Below are 21,399 nucleotides of genomic sequence, written 5' to 3'. Positions count from 1 at the left end.
TTTTTGACACAACGATATTTACTGTAGTGTCCGAAATTTCGTTCGGTCGTTGCCCATATAGTTCACTATATGATAAACACTACATGGGGGATAGTGAGTGAGGGAATGAGTGAACCATTCCGAACGCAGCTCATGTCTGGTGTATTATGGGAGATATTACATGTGCATTATGGGAGATATGACAGGTGCATTATAGATAGATAGATACAAAGACCTCCAAACAAAAGAACACTAGCCAAAAGACCTCCAAACAAAACATCACTAGCCAAAAGACCACCAAACAAAAGAACACTAGCCAAAAGAACACTAGCCAAAAGACCTCCAAACAAAAGAACACTAGCCAAAAGACCTCCAAACAAAAGAACACTAGCCAGAAGACCACCAAACAAAAGAACACTAGCCAAAAGACCTCCAAACAAAAGAACACTAGCCAAAAGACCTCTAAACAAAAGAACTTGCTGCCAGAAGAACTAGCCAGAAGAACACCAAACTAGCCAGAAGAACACCAAACAAAAGAACACTACCCAAAAGACCTCCAAACAAAAGAACACTAGCCAGAAGAACACTAGCCAAAAGACCTCCAAACAAAAGACCATTAATCAAAAGACCACCAAACAAAAGAACACTAGCCAGAAGAACACTAGCCAAAAGACCTCCATACAAAAGAACACTAGCCAAAAGACCTCCAAACAAAAGAGCACTAGCCAAAAGAACACCAAACAAAAGAACACTAGCCAAAAGACCTCCAAACAAAAGAACACTAGCCAGAAGAACACTAGCCAAAAGACCTCCAAACAAAAGAACACTAGCCAGAAGACCACCAAACAAAAGAACACTAGCCAAAAGACCTCCAAACAAAAGAACACTAGCCAGAAGAACACCAAACAAAAGAACACTAGCCAAAAGACCTCCAAACAAAAGAACACTAGCCAGAAGAACACTAGCCAAAAGAAGACCAAACAAAAGAACACTAGCCAAAAGACCTCCAAACAAAAGAACACTAGCCAGAAGAACACTAGCCAAAAGACCTCCAAACAAAAGAACACTAGCCAGAAGAACAGTAGCCAAAAGACCTCCAAACAAAAGAACACTAGCCAGAAGACCACCAAACAAAAGAACACTAGCCAAAAGACCTCCAAACAAAAGAACACTAGCCAGAAGAACACTAGCCAAAAGACCTCCAAACAAAAGAACACTAGCCAGAAGAACAGTAGCCAAAAGACCTCCAAACAAAAGAACACTAGCCAGAAGAACACTAGCCAAAAGACCTCCAAACAAAAGAACACTAGCCAGAAGACCACCAAACAAAAGAACACTAGCCAAAAGACCTCCAAACAAAAGAACACTAGCCAGAAGAACACTAGCCAAAAGACCTCCAAGCAAAAGACCATTAACCAAAAGACCACCAAACAAAAGAACACTAGCCAAAAGAACATTAGCCAAAAGACCTCCAAACAAAAGAACATTAGCCAAAAGACCTCCAAACAAAAGAACATTAGCCAAAAATTCACCAAACAAAAGAACACTAGCCAAAAGACCTCCAAACAAAAGAACGCTAGCCAAAAGACCTCCAAACAAAAGAACACTAGCCAAAAGACCTCCAAACAAAAGAACGCTAGCCAAAAGAACACTAGCTGAAAGACCTCCAAACAAAAGAACACTAGCCAAAAGAACGCCAGCCAAAAGAACACTAGCCAAAAGAACATTATTAAAAAAAAACATCAACCAAAAGAACACTAGCCAAAGAAACATCAACCAAAAAGACACTAGCCAAAACAACACTAACCAAAAGAGCACAAGCCAAAACAACACTAGCCAAAAGAGCACAAGCCAAAACAACACTAGCCAAAACAACACTAACCAAAAGAGCACAAGCCAAAACAACACTAACCAAAAGAGCACAAGCCAAAACAACACTAACCAAAAGAGCACAAGCCAAAAAACCATCAACCAAAAGAACACTAGCCAAAATACCACCAAACTACAGAACACTAGCCAAAAGACCACCAAACAAAAGAACACTAGCCAAAAGACCACCAAACAAACCAGCACTAGCCAAAATACCATCAAACTAAAGAACACTAGCCAAAAGAACACTAGCCAAAAGACCACCAAACAAACCAGCACTAGCCAAAATACCATCAAACTAAAGAACACTAGCCAAAAGACCACCAAACAAAAGAACACTAGCCAAAAGAACACAAAACAAACGAACACTAGCCAAAATACCACCAAACAAAAGAGCACTAGCCAAAATACCACCAAACAAAAGAGCACTAGCCAAAAGACCACCAAACAAAAGAACACTAGCCAAAAGACCATCAAACAAAAGAACACTAGTCAAAAGACCACCAAACAAGAGAAAACTAGCCAAAAGACCACTAGCCAAAAGACATCCAAACAAAAGAACACCAGCCAAAAAACACTAGCCAAAATAGCACCAAACAAAAGAGCACTAGCCAAAAGACCACCAAACAAAAGAACACTAGCCAAAAGAACATTAGCCAAAAGACCTCCAAACAAAAGAACATTAGCCAAAAATTCACCAAACAAAAGAACACTAGCCAAAAGACTTCCAAACAAAAGAACGCTAGCCAAAAGACCTCCAAACAAAAGAACGCTAGCCAAAAGAACACTAGCTGAAAGACCTCCAAACAAAAGAACACTAGCCAAAAGAACGCCAGCCAAAAGAACACTAGCCAAAAGAACATCAACCAAAAGAACACTAGCCAAAGAAACATCAGCCAAAAAGACACTAGCCAAAACAACACTAACCAAAAGAGCACAAGCCAAAACAACACTAGCCAAAAGAGCACAAGCCAAAAAACCATCAACCAAAAGAACACTAGCCAAAATACCACCAAACTACAGAACACTAGCCAAAAGGCCACCTAACAAAAGAACACTAGCCAAAGGACCACCAAACAGGAGAACACTAGCCAAAACAACACTAACCAAAAGAGCACAAGCCAAAACAACACTAGCCAAAAGAGCACAAGCCAAAAAAAACACTAGCCAAAACAACACTAACCAAAAGAGCACAAGCCAAAAAACCATCAACCAAAAGAACACTAGCCAAAATACCACCAAACTACAGAACACTAGCCAAAAGACCACCAAACAAAAGAACACTAGCCAAAAGAACACAAAACAAACGAAAGACCACCAAACAAAAGAACACTAGCCAACAGACCACTAGCCAAAAGACACCCAAACAAAAGAACACTAGCCAAAAGAACACTAAACAATAGAACATTAGCCAAAAGTACACTAGCTAAAGGATCACCAAACAAAAGAACACTAGCCAAAAGACAGCCGAACAAAAGAACACCAAACAAAAGAACACTAGCCAAAAGACCACCAAACAAAAGAACACTAGCCAAAAGACCGCCGAACAAAAGAACACTAGCCAAAAGACCGCCGAACAAAAGAACACTAGCCAAAAGAACACCAAACAAAAGAACACTAACCAAAAGTACACTAGCTAAAGGATCACCAAACAAAAGAACACTAGCCAAAAGAACACCAAACAAAAGTACACTAGCCAAAAGACCGCCGAACAAAAGAACACTAGCCAAAAGAACACCAAACAAAAGAACACTAACCAAAAGTACACTAGCTAAAGGATCACCAAACAAAAGAACACTAGCCAAAAGAACACCAAACAAAAGAACACTGGCCAAAAGACCGCCGAACAAAAGAACACTAGCCAAAAGAACACCAAACAAAAGAATACTAGCCAAAAGACCACCAAACAAAAGAGCACTAGCCAAAAGGCCACCTAACAAAAGAACACTAGCCAAAGGACCACCAAACAGGAGAACACTAGCCAAAAGAATACTAGCCAAAAGGCCACCTAACAAAAGAACACTAGCCAAAGGACCACCAAACAAAAGAATACTAGCCAAAAGACCACCAAACAAAAGAACACTAGCCAAAAGACCACCAAACAAAAGAACACTAGCCAAAGACCACCAGCCAGAAGATCAGACTGACCCAGGCCAACCCAACGCCAATTCAGACTATCATACACTGACCCAGACTGACCCAGACTAATTATAGATAAATACTTCAATTACTACATTAACACTCAGACTCAGATAGTAATACTTTACGTCTGGGCAGGTGAACAGGGTGTGTTTACTCACACTCTCGGCGTGTCCCGGTGCGGTGCAGCAGAGCAGCAGAACCAGGACCAGGGTCCATCTCTGCCCGTCCGACGGCTCCATGCAGACTGCTGGATCCCCTCCCAATCTGAATAAAACTAAAACTAAAATTTAGTTTTGAATTCAGACTAACTCAGAGAGAAACAGCCTGGCTGATGCTCAGTCTGGCTCGGTTCGGTTCAGACCCGGTCCGTTCAGCCAAGCCAGATAAACCTGCTGCGGACTGAAACAGAGACGCTCCGCTGGAGAAACCACACCAGAGTCAAGGTAACACGAATAACTATAAGACATCCGGTCCGTGGTTTTCAAATTAAAAGCCCTCCCTTATACAGGGTGTTGGAAGAAGTCCGGAATCATGGAAATCCATCAATCCTTCAGATATGGTGTTACTTATCCCATAATAACACAGTATTACTACAGTTTGTACTGTAGTACTTTCATAACAGCTGTCAATCCGAATACAAACAGACATGGCATTCTGTTTGTAGTGTACTAGTAGTATGGTAGTGGTACAGTAGAAGTATGGTAGTATTGCTATACTGTAGTAGCACTGCACTACAGTAGAACTGTAGTGGAAAGATGTTACCAAACATGTGTTACCAATGATGTTACCAAACATGTGTGGAACCTTGGGCCTCATTTATCAATAATTTTATAAATATGTGTGAAGTTTCCTTGTACAAGTTTAGAACTAACAGCTGCCGCCGCACTTGTTTTCCATCGTGTCCACGTGCGTTTGTTGATGAATCCCAGTCATTCCTAAACTGGAAGCTGTTCACAGGACCTTATTAATTCATTTATTAATCTAATCATTATCATGAATTAACATAATGGCACTGCCTCAGAAATACCAGATAAGCAAAGCAGAACACCCAAAAAAACAATTCACATGTGAGAAATTAGCAAAAAAAAGGCAAAAAAAAAAGGGAGAATTTTTCTGAGGCAGAGATGGAGCTGATATTTACTGTTCAGCAGAGCAGAGGTTATTTAACCTGGCCAAGGCAGCAACATGAATAATTTAAAAGCAAATACACATTATACAAGTCACACATAAAACACATATGATGTATATTACAACAAGTCACACAGGACACATAGAACAGCCTTGTTTGTTAAAAACAGTTGCAACGTTCCTGGAAAGATTCCTGTATGAGATGGAGGTTGCTGCAGGTTAATCCACGCCCAGCTGCATAATCAGAGTCGATCCTCTGCACATTATAGAGCAGCTGCCATGTGGATTTAATGTGGTAGCTGTGTGGGATATTATGTTAGAGATACCAAGAATAGTTTTGTTGATAAAAAGGTACATGTGAAGCTTTCTACTAGCAACAGTGAAGTCCGACCAACCAAACCATAAAGGCTAGGCTGCATTTAGAACGAAGCACAAAGATGCATGATACACAGAATGTAGCATGCTTAACAGCAGGACACATGCAGGATTCACTGCAGTCTAACAGACACAGATGTGGCTTGGAGTAGTTTCTTTCTTGCCTCAAAGGAAAATACATTTATTAAAATGAAAGTAAAAACCCAGTTTATGCTTAAGCTTCTTCATGAGGTTTTCAATAGCTAGTATGATAGCTTTTCATCCAGCCATATAGCAAGATACTTACAGGAGGAGACCTTTTCTAATTCGGTCTCCCTAACAGGATGGCGACATTTTGTGCAGGCTGTATACTGCTGGTAAATGTCATAAATTTAGTTTTATGTGCATTTAACACTACCTTCAAGTGGAGGAGTGTAGATTGAAGTGTCTGAAAAGCAATGCGGAGGTCTCCAACAGCTGGATTAAGGGAGGAAGCAATTGTATAGATGATCGTGTCATCTGCATATAAGTGAATCTTGTTGGCTGAATGTCCCAAATCATGTATAAAAGTAGAGAATAAAACAGAGAATAAAAATAGAGCCTTGAAGAACACCTTTAGTGATCTCTAGAAATTCAGATGTGTGATTCTCAACAGAGAAACATTGTGTTCTAATTTCAGAACCAGCCTAATGCGTCCTCACTGAAACCAATGTAATTCAATCTGATGAGTACTTCATGATCTACAGAGTCAACAGCCTCAAAAGCCTTGGAACAAACAGAGCTGCACAATGTTGCCTAATGTCATTGGCAACAAACATGGCTGTTACCTGACTGAAATCCATTGAGAATGCTGTTTTCCATTTAGAACTGCTTCAGCTGTGCATTCACTAACGATTCAAAGACTCTTTGTACCGTACTAACTGAACGAAAACACAGCCTGCCCTAAGAATAAGCTGGTCAGCATTTCTGTGGCTATAGTGAATCATAACACCGGTCCAAATATAATCCTCTCCAACACTCAAACAAATTAACAATCATCTATCTGACGTACAAAGCATTGCCGATAAGTAATAATTAAATTAAACCGTTAGTGATTATTTTTCCATTGATGTACATCAAACACATTTAGAAAGGCATGATGAGCTGCTGACACGTGAACTGGGTCCATGAGGCGCGTCACACTGTGCCACACTGCAGTACACAGCAAGCCATCATGATTTTTTTGTTTTTATTATTGTTTTGTAAAGAAGAGTCCAGACACATCCAGCCGCCCAGGTGAGCGGGGTGCAGCAGGTAATCCTGCTCACCAACAAACCGCCTCAATATGACTGAAATACAACTCGGACACAGGAATCATTCCAAAGATTCTGGTTTGGGTTTTATAGAATCAGAGTCATTAAATATATTTACGTTTTAGCCTTGAAGGCTTTCAACCGCTGCTGTTTTGCACATTCTCATAATGCTGCTGTTCATCCATTTATTTCAGTGTTATTGTCACTTATGTTGTGTACATCCAATTTAACACCCATTTACTCTATTTCTATTTCTATTGTTTTTCGTTTGTTGTATACTGTTATTACCGGCTGCAACACCACCCAGTTTCCCCAGGACCAATACAGTTTCATCTAGTCTAATTTGTCCTTCCATAACATCCTGTTAGTCCTTAACAATAATAACATATAACCTCTTTGTTTCTATTCTACAATACTGCGCTACTTTCAATCCATTTCCCTGATGATTCTGATAGCATTCTTTTTGTTCTGTACATGCAAATACATATTTTAGTTTCTAATATGACACGGTGTGCACCTTTATTTTGAAGGCAGAGCCGCCGAGCCGGAAGCGTCGTTGCTGCTGCTTGCTGTGGGCTTGACGCATCTCCAGTCCGGTCTGCTGCAGTCTGCTGTGTTTCTGTCCGCGTTTTACCTGCTAACTTGAACTTTTTATTCTTTTCCTCGGCGCAGTCCGCAGATCTGCAGCTTCGTCTCCGGCTTCACGGACTTTTCCAGCCTGAAGAAGGAAAGTGTTAAATGTGACAAACTGGAGGAGTTCAGGTAAGACGCGTTTCAGCTGATTATAACGGACTGCTAGTTTCCACTGGCTTGTTCCCCTTGGCTCTTTTTTTATTATGGGATACCAGCAGTATTACTGTTACAAGCAACATCCACTCTGGCTCATTTGCTGCTAATTAACCTGCAATTAGCTGCCAATTAACCTGCAGGCTGAGGCAGCCGAGTTAAAGCCAAGTTACCTTTCAGCCTGGAGCCAAACTGAGAGCCAGGCCACTCTGGTCATATTAACTTCATAACACTCGCACGCTTATTATAACATATTAACTCGTTATAACATAACGATACGGGTTGAAAGGAGGGAGAACTCTTGACGGCGACCGGGGTTGGGGGGTGGGGTGGGGGGGGTGGGGGGGGGGGTAGGCATGAACAGGGGTCAGAATTGGTCAGATTTGCATCATATCACTAATGTCTGTTATTAAAACTGTTATTTCATATTAAAAAAATCTGTCAAAAGCTTTAAATTATCAGGTAGACAGGCAGACAGACAGACAGACAGACAGAGAGAGAGACAGACAGACAGGCAGACAGACAGACAGACAGGCAGACAGACAGGCAGGCAGACAGACAGACAGACAGGCAGGCAGACAGACAGACAGACAGACAGGCAGGCAGGCAGACAGACAGACAGACAGACAGACAGACAGATACACAGAGAGACAGACAGGCAGACAGACAGACAGAGACAGACAGACAGACAGGCAGGCAGGCAGGCAGGCAGGCAGACAGAGAGACAGACAGGCAAGCAGGCAGACAGAGAGACAGAGAGACAGACAGACAGACAGACAGACAGACAGAGAGGCAGGCAGACAGACAGACAGGCAGACAGACAGGCAGACAGAGTATACTAGAAGTCTGATTATTGGGTGAAACCCAGCTTGATGCAACAAGTTCACACTGCTTCTCTGGAGGTTGTTGAGAGGCATTCTGGGAAATGTAGTAAATCACTACTTGCAGTGGAAGTAGACGAGACAGGTTGAGGGAAAGTGGGTTCACCAAAAATAAATCAGTTCTTCACAGCTGGAATATATCCAAGGAGGAACTCGACTGTAATGGAAGGTTCTAGCTCCAGTTCTTCAGGCTTGGACCACAGCAGAACCCGTTCTGGGGCTGAATGAACCCTTTAAAGGAATAGTTCACCCCAAAATGAGAATTTGGTCATTATCTACTCACCACCATGTCAGTGGAAACACTGGTGAAGTTTGTGTGTCCACATAACACACAGCGAGTTAGCTAGTGCATACACTGGACTTTTGGACTCACAGTTGAATCGTTTGGCTTCAGAACACTTGGGTTCGGCTGCAGAACTGTTTGGAGACATTTTACGGTCATTTTCTGTCCTTTTTGTATCTGTAAAGACCCAGTTCCTGTTCACTTGGCTGACATGGAGCAGCTAGCTAACTCGCTGTGTGTTATGTGGACACACAAACTGTGGATAATGCGTGAATTTTCAGTTTGGGGTGAACTATTCCTTAAGAAAGTTTATCTAGATCGAAACATATGTGCATCTCTGGTCCATTGGTACGTTCTGACGGTGACAGATCAACATGGAAAAGCAGCAAATTAAAAAACACAAAGGTGGAGCTGAAAGTTTAAGAGAAAAGATGCAAACACCAGTTCTGCTGAGATCAGCCTGCAGCAGCATCATGCCAGTTTAGTCTTCCAGCTCTTAGTATCATCACATCCAAGTCTTCCAAATGTTGAATTTTAAACGAAAGGCAGTTGTACTTCAACTAGTTTCTGTGTCTACTGTGTTTCTGCTGAGTGGCGGACTGTCTGAGTATCTGCTGTCTCACTCCTGGTCATCTTGAATCTCATTTTCGTCAATCTCTCCTCAGCTGGAGACGACCGAAGGCAGAGTGACATCACTGGCTGCGAACCAATCAGTGGCGAGGTAGAGGAGACGGGCGGACACGATGCTGCTGACCTCCTGCTCCGCCCCCTGGCTCTGGTGAGGACTTCAGCTTAATTCACTTTGAATCAGATGAAGTAAATTTAATTACATTTAAAATGCTTCACATAAAAACAGAGGAAATAGCAGATCATATGGAATATAAAAACAACAGCGTACAAAAGAAATACAAAATAAAACAAAAGACAATTTAAGATCAAACATAACACATGAGCCAATCGATAATAGAGTCTATTACATTCTCATTATCTAAGAAGGTTGGTTCTAAACATGTTACAGTGGTTACTATAACAACAGACATGGAGGAGGACTGGAGCCAATATGGCCGACTGTGGAAACTATAAGAGCAAACTGCAGCAGGAAACACACTGTGTTCCGCTAGAGCTAGCATGAATTATATAGAGATCAGACTGATATATTGTCCCGTTACTAACATTGATCTGGTCCAGTGATATGATGCTTATGATGTTGTTTGATTGATTATGTATTTATTGTAGAACTGATCAATACTACACTGGTTGTCTATGGGAAAACCTTAACCTGAACTGATTCTTCACAAAATATCTGCAGCTTCAATCCAAATATATCGTTATCAGCAACCCAGAAAATATCAGTAGGACTCCAATAGAGATTTCAGGCCCTGCAAGTGCAGGTGATGGTACAAGTTAAAATCACAGAGGTTTGCACCCGTTTTGCTAGAGCCTGGTGTTCGTTACGCAAGATTTAATCCAGGTGCCCACACTGGATGACACGTATGTAACTGAAAATGCGTACACATCCTGGCCTCTAAGTGTGTTCACCTCTTCACCTACTTGGCTCAGACTTGGTCTGAGCAGGCGGAGGCACAAGTCTAATGTGTGATACCCCCCCCCAGGCGTGAAAAAACAAAAAGGTTACAGAACAAGGTCAATAAATAATATCCACCATCTTCTCTGTAATGCCGAGTCCCGACTGACCCGACTGTCTCGTCTCCAGGTGGCTGCTGCTGATGACCGGAAGGACGGCTCTCGGGGTGAGTTCTTGTCTTTGTGCAGAGACCCCTTGGGGTGATGTTACACTATAAATAAATAAAAACTGAACTGAACTGAGTCCCGGACTTGACTCAGACTTGGACTTGGACTCGGACATGATGACTTGAGACTACTGTGATTACTGGAAGAGGAAGAATCATTTACGACCACTTTATTCAATATCTGAGAAGATAATTTTCTCATACAACTTCCAGTTCATATGGGAAACAGGCTACTGAAATTTGAAAGTGTTCATACACGACAACACATAATAGAGACTGGAAGAGGACTGATAGAGACTGGTAGAGGACTGACAGACTGATAGAGGACTGATAGAGACTGGTAGAGGACTGATAGAGACTGATAGAGGACTGGTAGAGGACTGGTAGAGGACTGATAGAGACTGGTAGAGGACTGATAGAGGACTGATAGAGGACTGACAGAGACTGGTAGAGGACTGATAGAGGACTGGTAGAGGACTGATAGAGACTGATAGAGGACTGATAGAGTACTGATAGAGACTGATAGAGGACTGATAGAGTACTGATAGAGACTGATAGAGGACTGATAGAGACTGATAGAGGACTGATAGAGACTGGTAGAGGACTGATAGAGGACTGGTAGAGGACTGATAGAGACTGATAGAGGACTGATAGAGGACTGGTAGAGGACTGATGGAGACTGATAGAGGACTGATAGAGACTGGTAGAGGACTGACAGACTGATAGAGGACTGGTAGAGGACTGACAGACTGATAGAGGAATGATAGAGACTGATAGAGGACTGATAGAGGATTGCTAGAGACTGAGAGAGGGATGATGGAGACTGATAGAGGACTGGTAGAGGACTGATAGAGGAATGATATAGACTGATAGAGGACTAGTAGAGAACTGATAGAGGAATGATAGAGGACTGGTAGAGACTGATAGAGGGATGATAGAGACTGATGGAGGAATGATAGAGACTGATAGAGGACTGGTAGAGACTGATAGAGGGATGATAGAGACTGATAGAGGACTGGTAGAGACTGATAGAGGGATGATAGAGACTGATAGAGGGATGATAGAGACTGATAGAGGACTTGTAGAGGCTGATAAAGGACTGATAGAGGACTGGTAGAGACTGATAGAGGGATTATAGAGACTGATAGAGGACTGGTAGAGGACTGATAGAGGAATGATAGAGACTGATAGAGGACTGGTAGAGACTGATAGAGGGATGATAGTGACTGATAGAGGACTGGTAGAGGCTGATAAATGACTGATAGAGGACTGGTAGAGACTGATAGAGGGATGATAGAGACTGATAGAGGGATGATAGAGACTGATAGAGGGATGATAGAGACTGATAGAGGACTGGTAGAGACTGATAGAGGGATGATAGAGACTGATAGAGGACTTGTAGAGGCTGATAAAGGACTGATAGAGGACTGGTAGAGACTGATAGAGGGATTATAGAGACTGATAGAGGACTGGTAGAGGACTGATAGAGGAATGATAGAGACTGATAGAGGACTGGTAGAGACTGATAGAGGGATGATAGTGACTGATAGAGGACTGGTAGAGGCTGATAAATGACTGATAGAGGACTGGTAGAGACTGATAGAGGGATGATAGAGACTGATGGAGGAATGATAGAGGACTGGTAGAGGACTGATAGAGAATGTAGAGGACTGATAGAGACTGATAGAGACTGATAGAGGACTGAAACAGGACTGATACAGACTGATAGAGGACTGATAGAGAGGGATAATAGAGGACTGATAGAGGACTGATAGAGGGATAATAGATGACTGATAGAGGACTGGTAGAGGACTAATAGAAACTGGTGGAGGGATGTTAGCTGACTAATAGAGACTGATAGAGACTGGTAGAGGACTGATAGAGACTGATAGAGGACTGATAGGATGATAGAGACTGGTAGAGAACTGATAGAGGAATGATAGAGACTGATAGAGGGATGATAAAGACTGATAGAGGGATGATAGAGACTGATAGAGGACTGTTAGAGACTGATAGAGGGATGATAGAGACTGATAGAGGGATGATAGAGACTGATAGAGGACTGGTAGAGGACTGATAGAGGAATGATAGAGACTGATAGAGGACTGGTAGAGACTGATAGAGGGATGATAGAGACCGATAGAGGACTGGTAGAGGCTGATAAAGGACTGATAGAGGGATGATAGAAACTGATGGAGTAATGATAGAGACTGATAGAGGACTGGTAGAGACTGATAGAGGGATGATAGAGACTGATGGAGGAATGATAGAGACTGATAGAGGACTGGTAGAGACTGATAGAGGGATGATAGAGACTGATAGAGGGATGATAGAGACTGATAGAGGACTGGTAGAGGACTGATAGAGGAATGATATAGACTGATAGAGGACTGGTAGAGACTGATAGAGGGATGATAGAGACTGATAGAGGGATGATAGAGACTGATAGAGGACTAGTAGAGAACTGATAGAGGAATGATAGAGGACTGGTAGAGACTGATAGAGGGATGATAGAGACTGATGGAGGAATGATAGAGACTGATAGAGGACTGGTAGAGACTGATAGAGGGATGATAGAGACTGATAGAGGGATGATAGAGACTGATAGAGGACTGGTAGAGACTGATAGAGGGATGATAGAGACTGATAGAGGGATGATAGAGACCGATAGAGGACTGGTAGAGGCTGATAAAGGACTGATAGAGGGATGATAGAAACTGATGGAGGAATGATAGAGACTGATAGATGACTGGTAGAGACTGATAGAGGGATTATAGAGACTGATAGAGGACTGGTAGAGGACTGATAGAGGAATGATAGAGACTGATAGAGGACTGGTAGAGACTGATAGAGGGATGATAGTGACTGATAGAGGACTGGTAGAGGCTGATAAATGACTGATAGAGGACTGGTAGAGACTGATAGAGGGATGATAGAGACTGATGGAGGAATGATAGAGGACTGGTAGAGGACTGATAGAGAATGTAGAGGACTGATAGAGACTGATAGAGACTGATAGAGGACTGAAACAGGACTGATACAGACTGATAGAGGACTGATAGAGAGGGATAATAGAGGACTGATAGAGGACTGATAGAGGGATAATAGATGACTGATAGAGGACTGGTAGAGGACTAATAGAAACTGGTGGAGGGATGTTAGCTGACTAATAGAGACTGATAGAGACTGGTAGAGGACTGATAGAGACTGATAGAGGACTGATAGGATGATAGAGACTGGTAGAGAACTGATAGAGGAATGATAGAGACTGATAGAGGGATGATAAAGACTGATAGAGGGATGATAGAGACTGATAGAGGACTGTTAGAGACTGATAGAGGGATGATAGAGACTGATAGAGGGATGATAGAGACTGATAGAGGACTGGTAGAGGACTGATAGAGGAATGATAGAGACTGATAGAGGACTGGTAGAGACTGATAGAGGGATGATAGAGACCGATAGAGGACTGGTAGAGGCTGATAAAGGACTGATAGAGGGATGATAGAAACTGATGGAGTAATGATAGAGACTGATAGAGGACTGGTAGAGACTGATAGAGGGATGATAGAGACTGATGGAGGAATGATAGAGACTGATAGAGGACTGGTAGAGACTGATAGAGGGATGATAGAGACTGATAGAGGGATGATAGAGACTGATAGAGGACTGGTAGAGGACTGATAGAGGAATGATATAGACTGATAGAGGACTGGTAGAGACTGATAGAGGGATGATAGAGACTGATAGAGGGATGATAGAGACTGATAGAGGACTAGTAGAGAACTGATAGAGGAATGATAGAGGACTGGTAGAGACTGATAGAGGGATGATAGAGACTGATGGAGGAATGATAGAGACTGATAGAGGACTGGTAGAGACTGATAGAGGGATGATAGAGACTGATAGAGGGATGATAGAGACTGATAGAGGACTGGTAGAGGCTGATAAAGGACTGATAGAGGGATGATAGAAACTGATGGAGGAATGATAGAGACTGATAGATGACTGGTAGAGACTGATAGAGGGATGATAGAGACTGATGGAGGAATGATAGAGACTGATAGAGGACTGGTAGAGACTGATAGAGGGATGATAGAGACTGATAGAGGGATGATAGAGACTGATAGAGGACTGGTAGAGGACTGATAGAGGAATGATATAGACTGATAGAGGACTGGTAGAGACTGATAGAGGGATGATAGAGACTGATAGAGGGATGATAGAGACTGATAGAGGACTAGTAGAGAACTGATAGAGGAATGATAGAGGACTGGTAGAGACTGATAGAGGGATGATAGAGACTGATGGAGGAATGATAGAGACTGATAGAGGACTGGTAGAGACTGATAGAGGGATGATAGAGACTGATAGAGGGATGATAGAGACTGATAGAGGACTAGTAGAGAACTGATAGAGGAATGATAGAGGACTGGTAGAGACTGATAGAGGGATGATAGAGACTGATGGAGGAATGATAGAGACTGATAAAGGACTGGTAGAGACTGATAGAGGGATGATAGAGACTGATAGAGGGATGATAGAGACTGATAGAGGACTGGTAGAGACTGATAGAGGGATGATAGAGACTGATAGAGGGATGATAGAGACTGATAGAGGACTGGTAGAGACTGATAGATGGATGATAGAGACTGATAGAGGACTTGTAGAGGCTGATAAAGGACTGATAGAGGACTGGTAGAGACTGATAGAGGGATTATAGAGACTGATAGAGGACTGGTAGAGGACTGATAGAGGAATGATAGAGACTGATAGAGGACAGGCAGAGACTGATAGAGGGATGATAGAGACTGATAGAGGACTGGTAGAGGCTGATAAATGACTGATAGAGGACTGGTAGAGACTGATAGAGAATGTAGAGGACTGATAGAGACTGATAGAGGACTGAAACAGGACTGATACAGACTGATAGAGGACTGATAGAGGACTGAGAGACTGATAGAGACTGATAGAGAGGGATAATAGAGGATTGATAGAGGACTGATAGAGGGATAATAGATGACTGATAGAGGACTGGTAGAGGACTAATAGAAACTGGTGGAGGGATGTTAGCTGACTAATAGAGACTGATAGAGACTGATAGAGGGATGATAGAGACTGATAGAGGGATGATAGAGACTGATAGAGGACTGGTAGAGGACTGATAGAGGAATGATAGAGACTGATAGAGGACTGGTAGAGACTGATAGAGGGATGATAGAGACCGATAGAGGACTGGTAGAGGCTGATAAAGGACTGATAGAGGGATGATAGAAACTGATGGAGGAATGATAGAGACTGATAGAGGACTGGTAGAGACTGATAGAGGGATGATAGAGACTGATGGAGGAATGATAGAGACTGATAGAGGACTGGTAGAGACTGATAGAGGGATGATAGAGACTGATGGAGGGATGATAGAGACTGATAGAGGACTGGTAGAGACTGATAGAGGGATGATAGAGACTGATAGAGGGATGATAGAGACTGATAGAGGACTGGTAGAGGACTGATAGAGGAATGATAGAGACTGATAGAGGACTGGTAGAGACTGATAGAGGACTGGTAGAGGACTGATAGAGGGATGATAGAGACTGAAAGAGAACTGATAGAAGGATGATAGAGACTGATAGAGGGATGATAGAGACTGATGGAGGAATGATAGAGACTGATAGAGGACTGTTAGAGACTGATAGAGGGATGATAGAGACTGATAGAGGGATGATAGAGACTGATAGAGGACTGATAGAGGGATGATAGAGACTGATAGAGGACTGGTAGAGGACTGACAGAGACTGATAGAGGACTGTTAGAGACTGATAGAGGGATGATAGAGACTGATAGAGGGATGATAGAGACTGATAGAGGACTGATGGAGGAATGATAGAGACTGATAGAGGACTGTTAGAGACTGATAGAGGGATGATAGAGACTGATAGAGGACCGGTAGAGGACTGATAAGAGGGATGAAAGAGGGATGACAGAGGACTGATAGGGGGCTGGTAGAGGACTGGTAGAGAACCTGATAGAGGACTGATAGAGGGATGTTGGAGGGATGATAGAGACTGACAGCGATTTGATAGAAGACTGATAGAGGACTGATAGGACTGATAGAGGGATGATGCAGACTGATAGAGGACTGATAGAGGGATGATAGAGGACTGATAGAGGACTGATAGAGGGATGATGCAGACTGATAGAGGACTGATAGAGGGATGATATAGGACAGATAGAGGACTGATAGAGGGATGATAGAGACTGATAGAGGACTGATAGAGACTGGTAGAGGACTGATAGAGACTGATGGAGGACTGATGGAGGACTGATAGAGGACTGATAGAGGACTGAGAGACTGATAGAGGGCTGGTAGAGAACTGATAGAGGACTCAGAAGACTGATAGTGGGATGATACATGACTGATAGAGGACTGATAGAGACTGGTAGTGGACTGATAGGGACGGTAGAGGGCTGATAGAGGACTGATAGAGGACGGATAGAGGGATGATACAGGACTGATAGAGGGATGATACAGGACTGATAGAGGAATGATAGAGTGATGATACAGGACTGATAGAGGACTGATAGAGGAATGACAGAGGGATGATAGAGGGGTGATAGAGGACTGACAGAGATGATAGAGGGATGATACAGGACTGATAGAGGGATGATAGAGGGATAATAGAGGGGTGATAGAGGACTGATAGAGGGATGATAGAGGGATAATAGAGGGGTGATAGAGGACTGATAGAGAGATGACAGAGGGATGATACAAGACTGATAGAGGGATGATAGAGCGATGATAGAGGGGGGATAGAGGACTGGTAGATGTGGGTTTTCCTCCAAAGTCAACAGTTAAACCCCTGAATCCTGAGAAGGTTGTCAGGTTCAACCTGTCTGGGACAGCAGAGTCTGGCTTCTCTGTTGTCACCCAATCAGCTGCTCTGTTGTCAGCCAATCAGCTGCTCTGCCGTCAGCCACCTAGCTTCTCCTGGTTCCATTGTAGCGGATGGAGGTTGAGGAGAGCTGATCAGAGAGCAGATGGCTACAGAACATTAGTCCTGACAGCAGATAGAGCGATAGGCACATTCCTCCAGGCAGATAGCCACGCCTGACTGCTAACCCGGTTTACACAACGCCAGAGGAATGTGGCCGACAACACAAACACTGCTGCATGCTGGGAATTGGAGAGTCTGGTCCCAAAATGACATTGCCACCATCTGAAAAGTGTGACTCCTCAGGGCTGCAGACTAACTTTTCCTCTGCTCATACTGGTGCTAGTAAGTTAGTTTGTGGCATCAGCAGATCATTTGGTAGCACCAACACTTTGGTCCATTAGACTGCTGCACACACTTCTGACATGTTGTCTGCTGAAATATGTTATCTGTTAAAATTAATGTTGTTCTGCCTGGAATATGTCTGTGCTGAATGATTTGGATACATTTAGAGAATGTACTGCAGGTAATGAACTAGGTTATATCGCAAAAGGTAATTAAGCAAGTGATCTTACAATAGGTACTGAAGTAGATTATGTTACAATAGGTACTGAAGTAGATTACCTTACAATAGGTACTGAAGTATGTTATGTTACAATAGGTACTGAAGTAGATTATGTTACAATAGGTACTGAAGTAAGTAATGTTAGTATAGGTAATGAAGTATGTTATGTTACAATAGGTAATGAAGTAGGTCATGTTAGAATAGGTAGTGAAGTATGTTATGTTACAATAGGTAATGAAGTAGGTCATGTTTCAAGAGGTAATGAAGTATGTTATGTTACAATAGGTAGTGAAGTAGGTCATGTTTCAAGAGGTAATGAAGTATGTTATGTTACAATAGATAATGAAATAGGTCATGTTACAATAGGTAATGAAGCAAGTTATGTTGCAATAGGTAATGAAGTAGGTTATGTCACAATAGGTAATGAAGTCGGTTTGGTTACAATAGGTAATGAAGTAAGTTATGTTACAATAGGTAATGAAGCGGGTTATGTTACAATAGGTACAGAAGTAAGTTATGTTACAATAGATAATGAAGCAGGTTATGTTACAATAGGTAGTGAAGTAGGTCATGTTTCAAGAGGTAATGAAGTATGTTATGTTACAATAGATAATGAAATAGGTCATGTTACAATAGGTAATGAAGTAAGTTATGTTACAATAGGTCATGAAGCAGGTTATGTTACAATAGGTAATGAAGTAGATTATGTTACAATAGGTCATGAAGCAGGTTATGTTACAATAGGTAATGAAGTAGATTATGTTACAATAGGTCATGAAGTAGGTTATGTTACAATAGGTAATGAAGTAGATTATGTTACAATAGGTCATGAAGCAGGTTATGTTACAATAGGTAATGAAGTAGATTATGTTACAATAGGTAATGAAGCAGGTTATGTTACAATAGGTAATGAAGTAGATTATGTTACAATAGGTCATGAAGCAGGTTATGTTACAATAGGTAAAGAAGTAGATTATGTTATAATAGGTAATGAAGCAGGTTATTAATCCTTCTTATACCAGATGTTGGTTTTCCAGTGCTGAAGAATTTAAAACTGACAACATCTGAAAACATGAAGTGAATTTGTTTTTAACCAAAAGGTCAATAATGGGATTAGTTGTGAAATAATCTAAGCCGGTGTTTCTCAACCACTGGGCCGCGGCCCATGTGTGGGCCGTGAGTGCCGTCTAGTGGGCCGCAAAATGTTTTCAAGTTGAAGCTCACTTTTTGCGTGTGTTTCAGCGGATGGACTGACTGTCACCAGGCTGCTGGACTCCTCCCTGACCACGTAGATACGCTCTTATTCTGAAATAAACCAGTAGATTGTCGTGCCATTGCTTCCAGTACATAAACTGTGGCAGCGCCACAATATCGGCATGGCCGGCACAACATAAACAGTTAATCAGTGTATTGAAATGGATCTAAATCGCTCTGTAATGCATCTGTGCGCATCACTTCCTGTCTGTCATGTGGCGATGCAGCAGCTCTGTATCAACCAGACAGTCCGTCTCCTGTTCTGAAAACGTTCGTAAAAAAATATAAAATTCCACAATTTCTCCGAACTCGCATGTGTCGTAACGGTAAAGAGAAACTTGATGCTTTTCAATCGGACAATTCTAACGCTGCTCGACACTCAGAGAGTTAACATGATGCAGAGCAGAGACTTCACTGCATATTCCACCAGTTGGTTCCGTTGGACACAATGTGAAGACAATTTAAAGTAATTCACCCTAAAGAAAACATGTTCAGCCTGTGGGAAACACTGACGCCGTTGTCGGGGGTCCCGACTCTTGAATTATGCTTGGTTGAGTAACTTGTTGAGTCGCCTAAAGACAGGTTACTTCCTTGTTTGCTGTGGCAATTATTGAATCATTAGTTCTTGTTGTGTTAATAGGCCAGACTCCACCTTTGTATAATAAATCCCTTTTGACTGAGAATGCCCTGCTTTTATGGTTTTATGTTGGCTTCTGGCACATCCATGCAATTTTAAAGAACCTATTTGTTTTTATTGTATTTATTTAATACGAGGGCTCCCACCTGTATAACAGGGAGTGGTGTTGTTGTAGTTCATTAATACACTTAGAATAAATTATTAGATTAGATTATTAGAATAGAATAGATTAGCCAAAATAATTTGGGTTATTTTTTTTTTAATGGTCCCTGGCCTGTTACAAGTATAAATAGGTGGGCCTTGAAGTAGAAAAGGTTGAGAACCCCTGATCTAAGCAATGGGCAATAGGCCAACTGTAAAAGTGAATAATTGACTCTTTTACATTAGTGACCAATGTACTGTCCCGTCTGACAACACTGACATCTGACCTCTGATATAGGGCTTTGTTATAGTACATTAAATTGTATTTTCTAAATCAACAGGTTCAGAAATTAAGAAATACTAAAATAAAATTATAGGCTAGTGAATCTAGATACGTTTCTCCACTTCACATCACTTGACTCTGATGCTTTAAACCATTTTCCAAAGTTATGGTTGATATAGATTATTATTAACCTGTAATAGATAATCACCAGTGACAGTTTCCTACCTGTGATCATTACATTTGGGCTATGTGCATTCAACAAGGTGAAATGCATTTAATTCAGTGATCTTCTGCTTTGTGCTGCAGGCTGATACGTCATTTTACTGAAAATACTAAATGTGTGATCTAGCCAAATTGCTTCATCAAACAGAGAACCTGATGACAAGCCATTTTCAGAAAAAACTACATTAATAACTTTGGAAAACACAAAACATTGCTTTAGTATTTGTTTCTGACATAAAATTAGGAAACAAAATTTCAGAGACTATGTTTGGTTTTGGTGCGAACAGAGAAAAAAATTTGTGGAACTACTGGCAAACAGAGTCGCAAATGTAACCAAATGGTGGCGCTATGGAGCCCTGCACCTACTCTTACTAAATGACAACAAATTCTACTTTTTAAAGGCTAGTAGGTCACTTAAGTCTATGTTGCCCTATAGAGGCAGACAGCAGCAACTCGTTAGTGTGTTTTAAAGGTCAAAGGCCAATTCTCAGGTTTAGTTTTTATGTCAACAGAAATGATCCCTTTAAAGCTGCACTCGGCAACTTTGCATGTTTGTGGTTCCAAATGGCAGTGAGCGGCAATGGTCTGAAAAATTTGACTATACCCAGAAATCATTGTGGTGACATCAGTAAAGTGGCCTGTGATGTTTTATACCAAAGAAATCCAAAGGGACAAGAAAGGATCTAATGCTGGTGAGTCCAGCTTTCTCTGCTGCTGTTAGGAGACACTTTTGGATTTCCCTCTTCAGTTTGTCACCAGGCACCATACTGACACCATTCCTTTTCTTGGGACGGGAGATAAACACTGAGCTAATTTTTCTCAGGTTTCTCTGCTCACACAGTATCTGCTGTAGGGGAACATGTTCAACGAAATACTGGATCCTCTTGATTTTAGAGAGTG

At 41.9% G+C, this 21,399-nt stretch overlaps 2 protein-coding genes across 2 annotated transcripts in view; one reads left to right on the top strand and one right to left on the bottom strand.

The window, feature by feature from the left end:
- Positions 1-4,356, bottom strand: part of LOC139656068 (collagen alpha-5(IV) chain-like) — a 33,671-nt gene extending 29,315 nt beyond the window's left edge. Inside the window, exon 1 of the mRNA XM_071533555.1 lies at positions 4,149-4,356. Within this exon, the coding sequence (XP_071389656.1) occupies positions 4,149-4,229 (81 nt within the window). The 5' untranslated portion in view covers positions 4,230-4,356. The remainder of the gene's footprint in view (positions 1-4,148) is intronic.
- A 3,033-nt stretch (positions 4,357-7,389) lies between these two features.
- LOC139656069 (collagen alpha-4(IV) chain-like) overlaps positions 7,390-21,399 on the top strand; it is a 50,534-nt gene continuing 36,524 nt past the window's right edge. Inside the window, exons 1-3 of the mRNA XM_071533556.1 lie at positions 7,390-7,526; positions 9,380-9,492; positions 10,429-10,465. Coding sequence (XP_071389657.1) covers positions 9,458-9,492; positions 10,429-10,465 — 72 coding nt within the window. The 5' untranslated portion in view covers positions 7,390-7,526; positions 9,380-9,457. The remainder of the gene's footprint in view (positions 7,527-9,379; positions 9,493-10,428; positions 10,466-21,399) is intronic.

This window comes from Centroberyx affinis, unplaced genomic scaffold, assembly GCF_046629955.1.
Source record: "Centroberyx affinis isolate AG114_WGS23_722 - 3 ecotype Tasmania unplaced genomic scaffold, CSIRO-AGI_Caff_v1 ptg002378l_1, whole genome shotgun sequence".
In the NCBI taxonomy this organism is placed as follows: domain Eukaryota; kingdom Metazoa; phylum Chordata; class Actinopteri; order Beryciformes; family Berycidae; genus Centroberyx; species Centroberyx affinis.
This window is presented reverse-complemented; position numbering and strand designations above follow the sequence as displayed.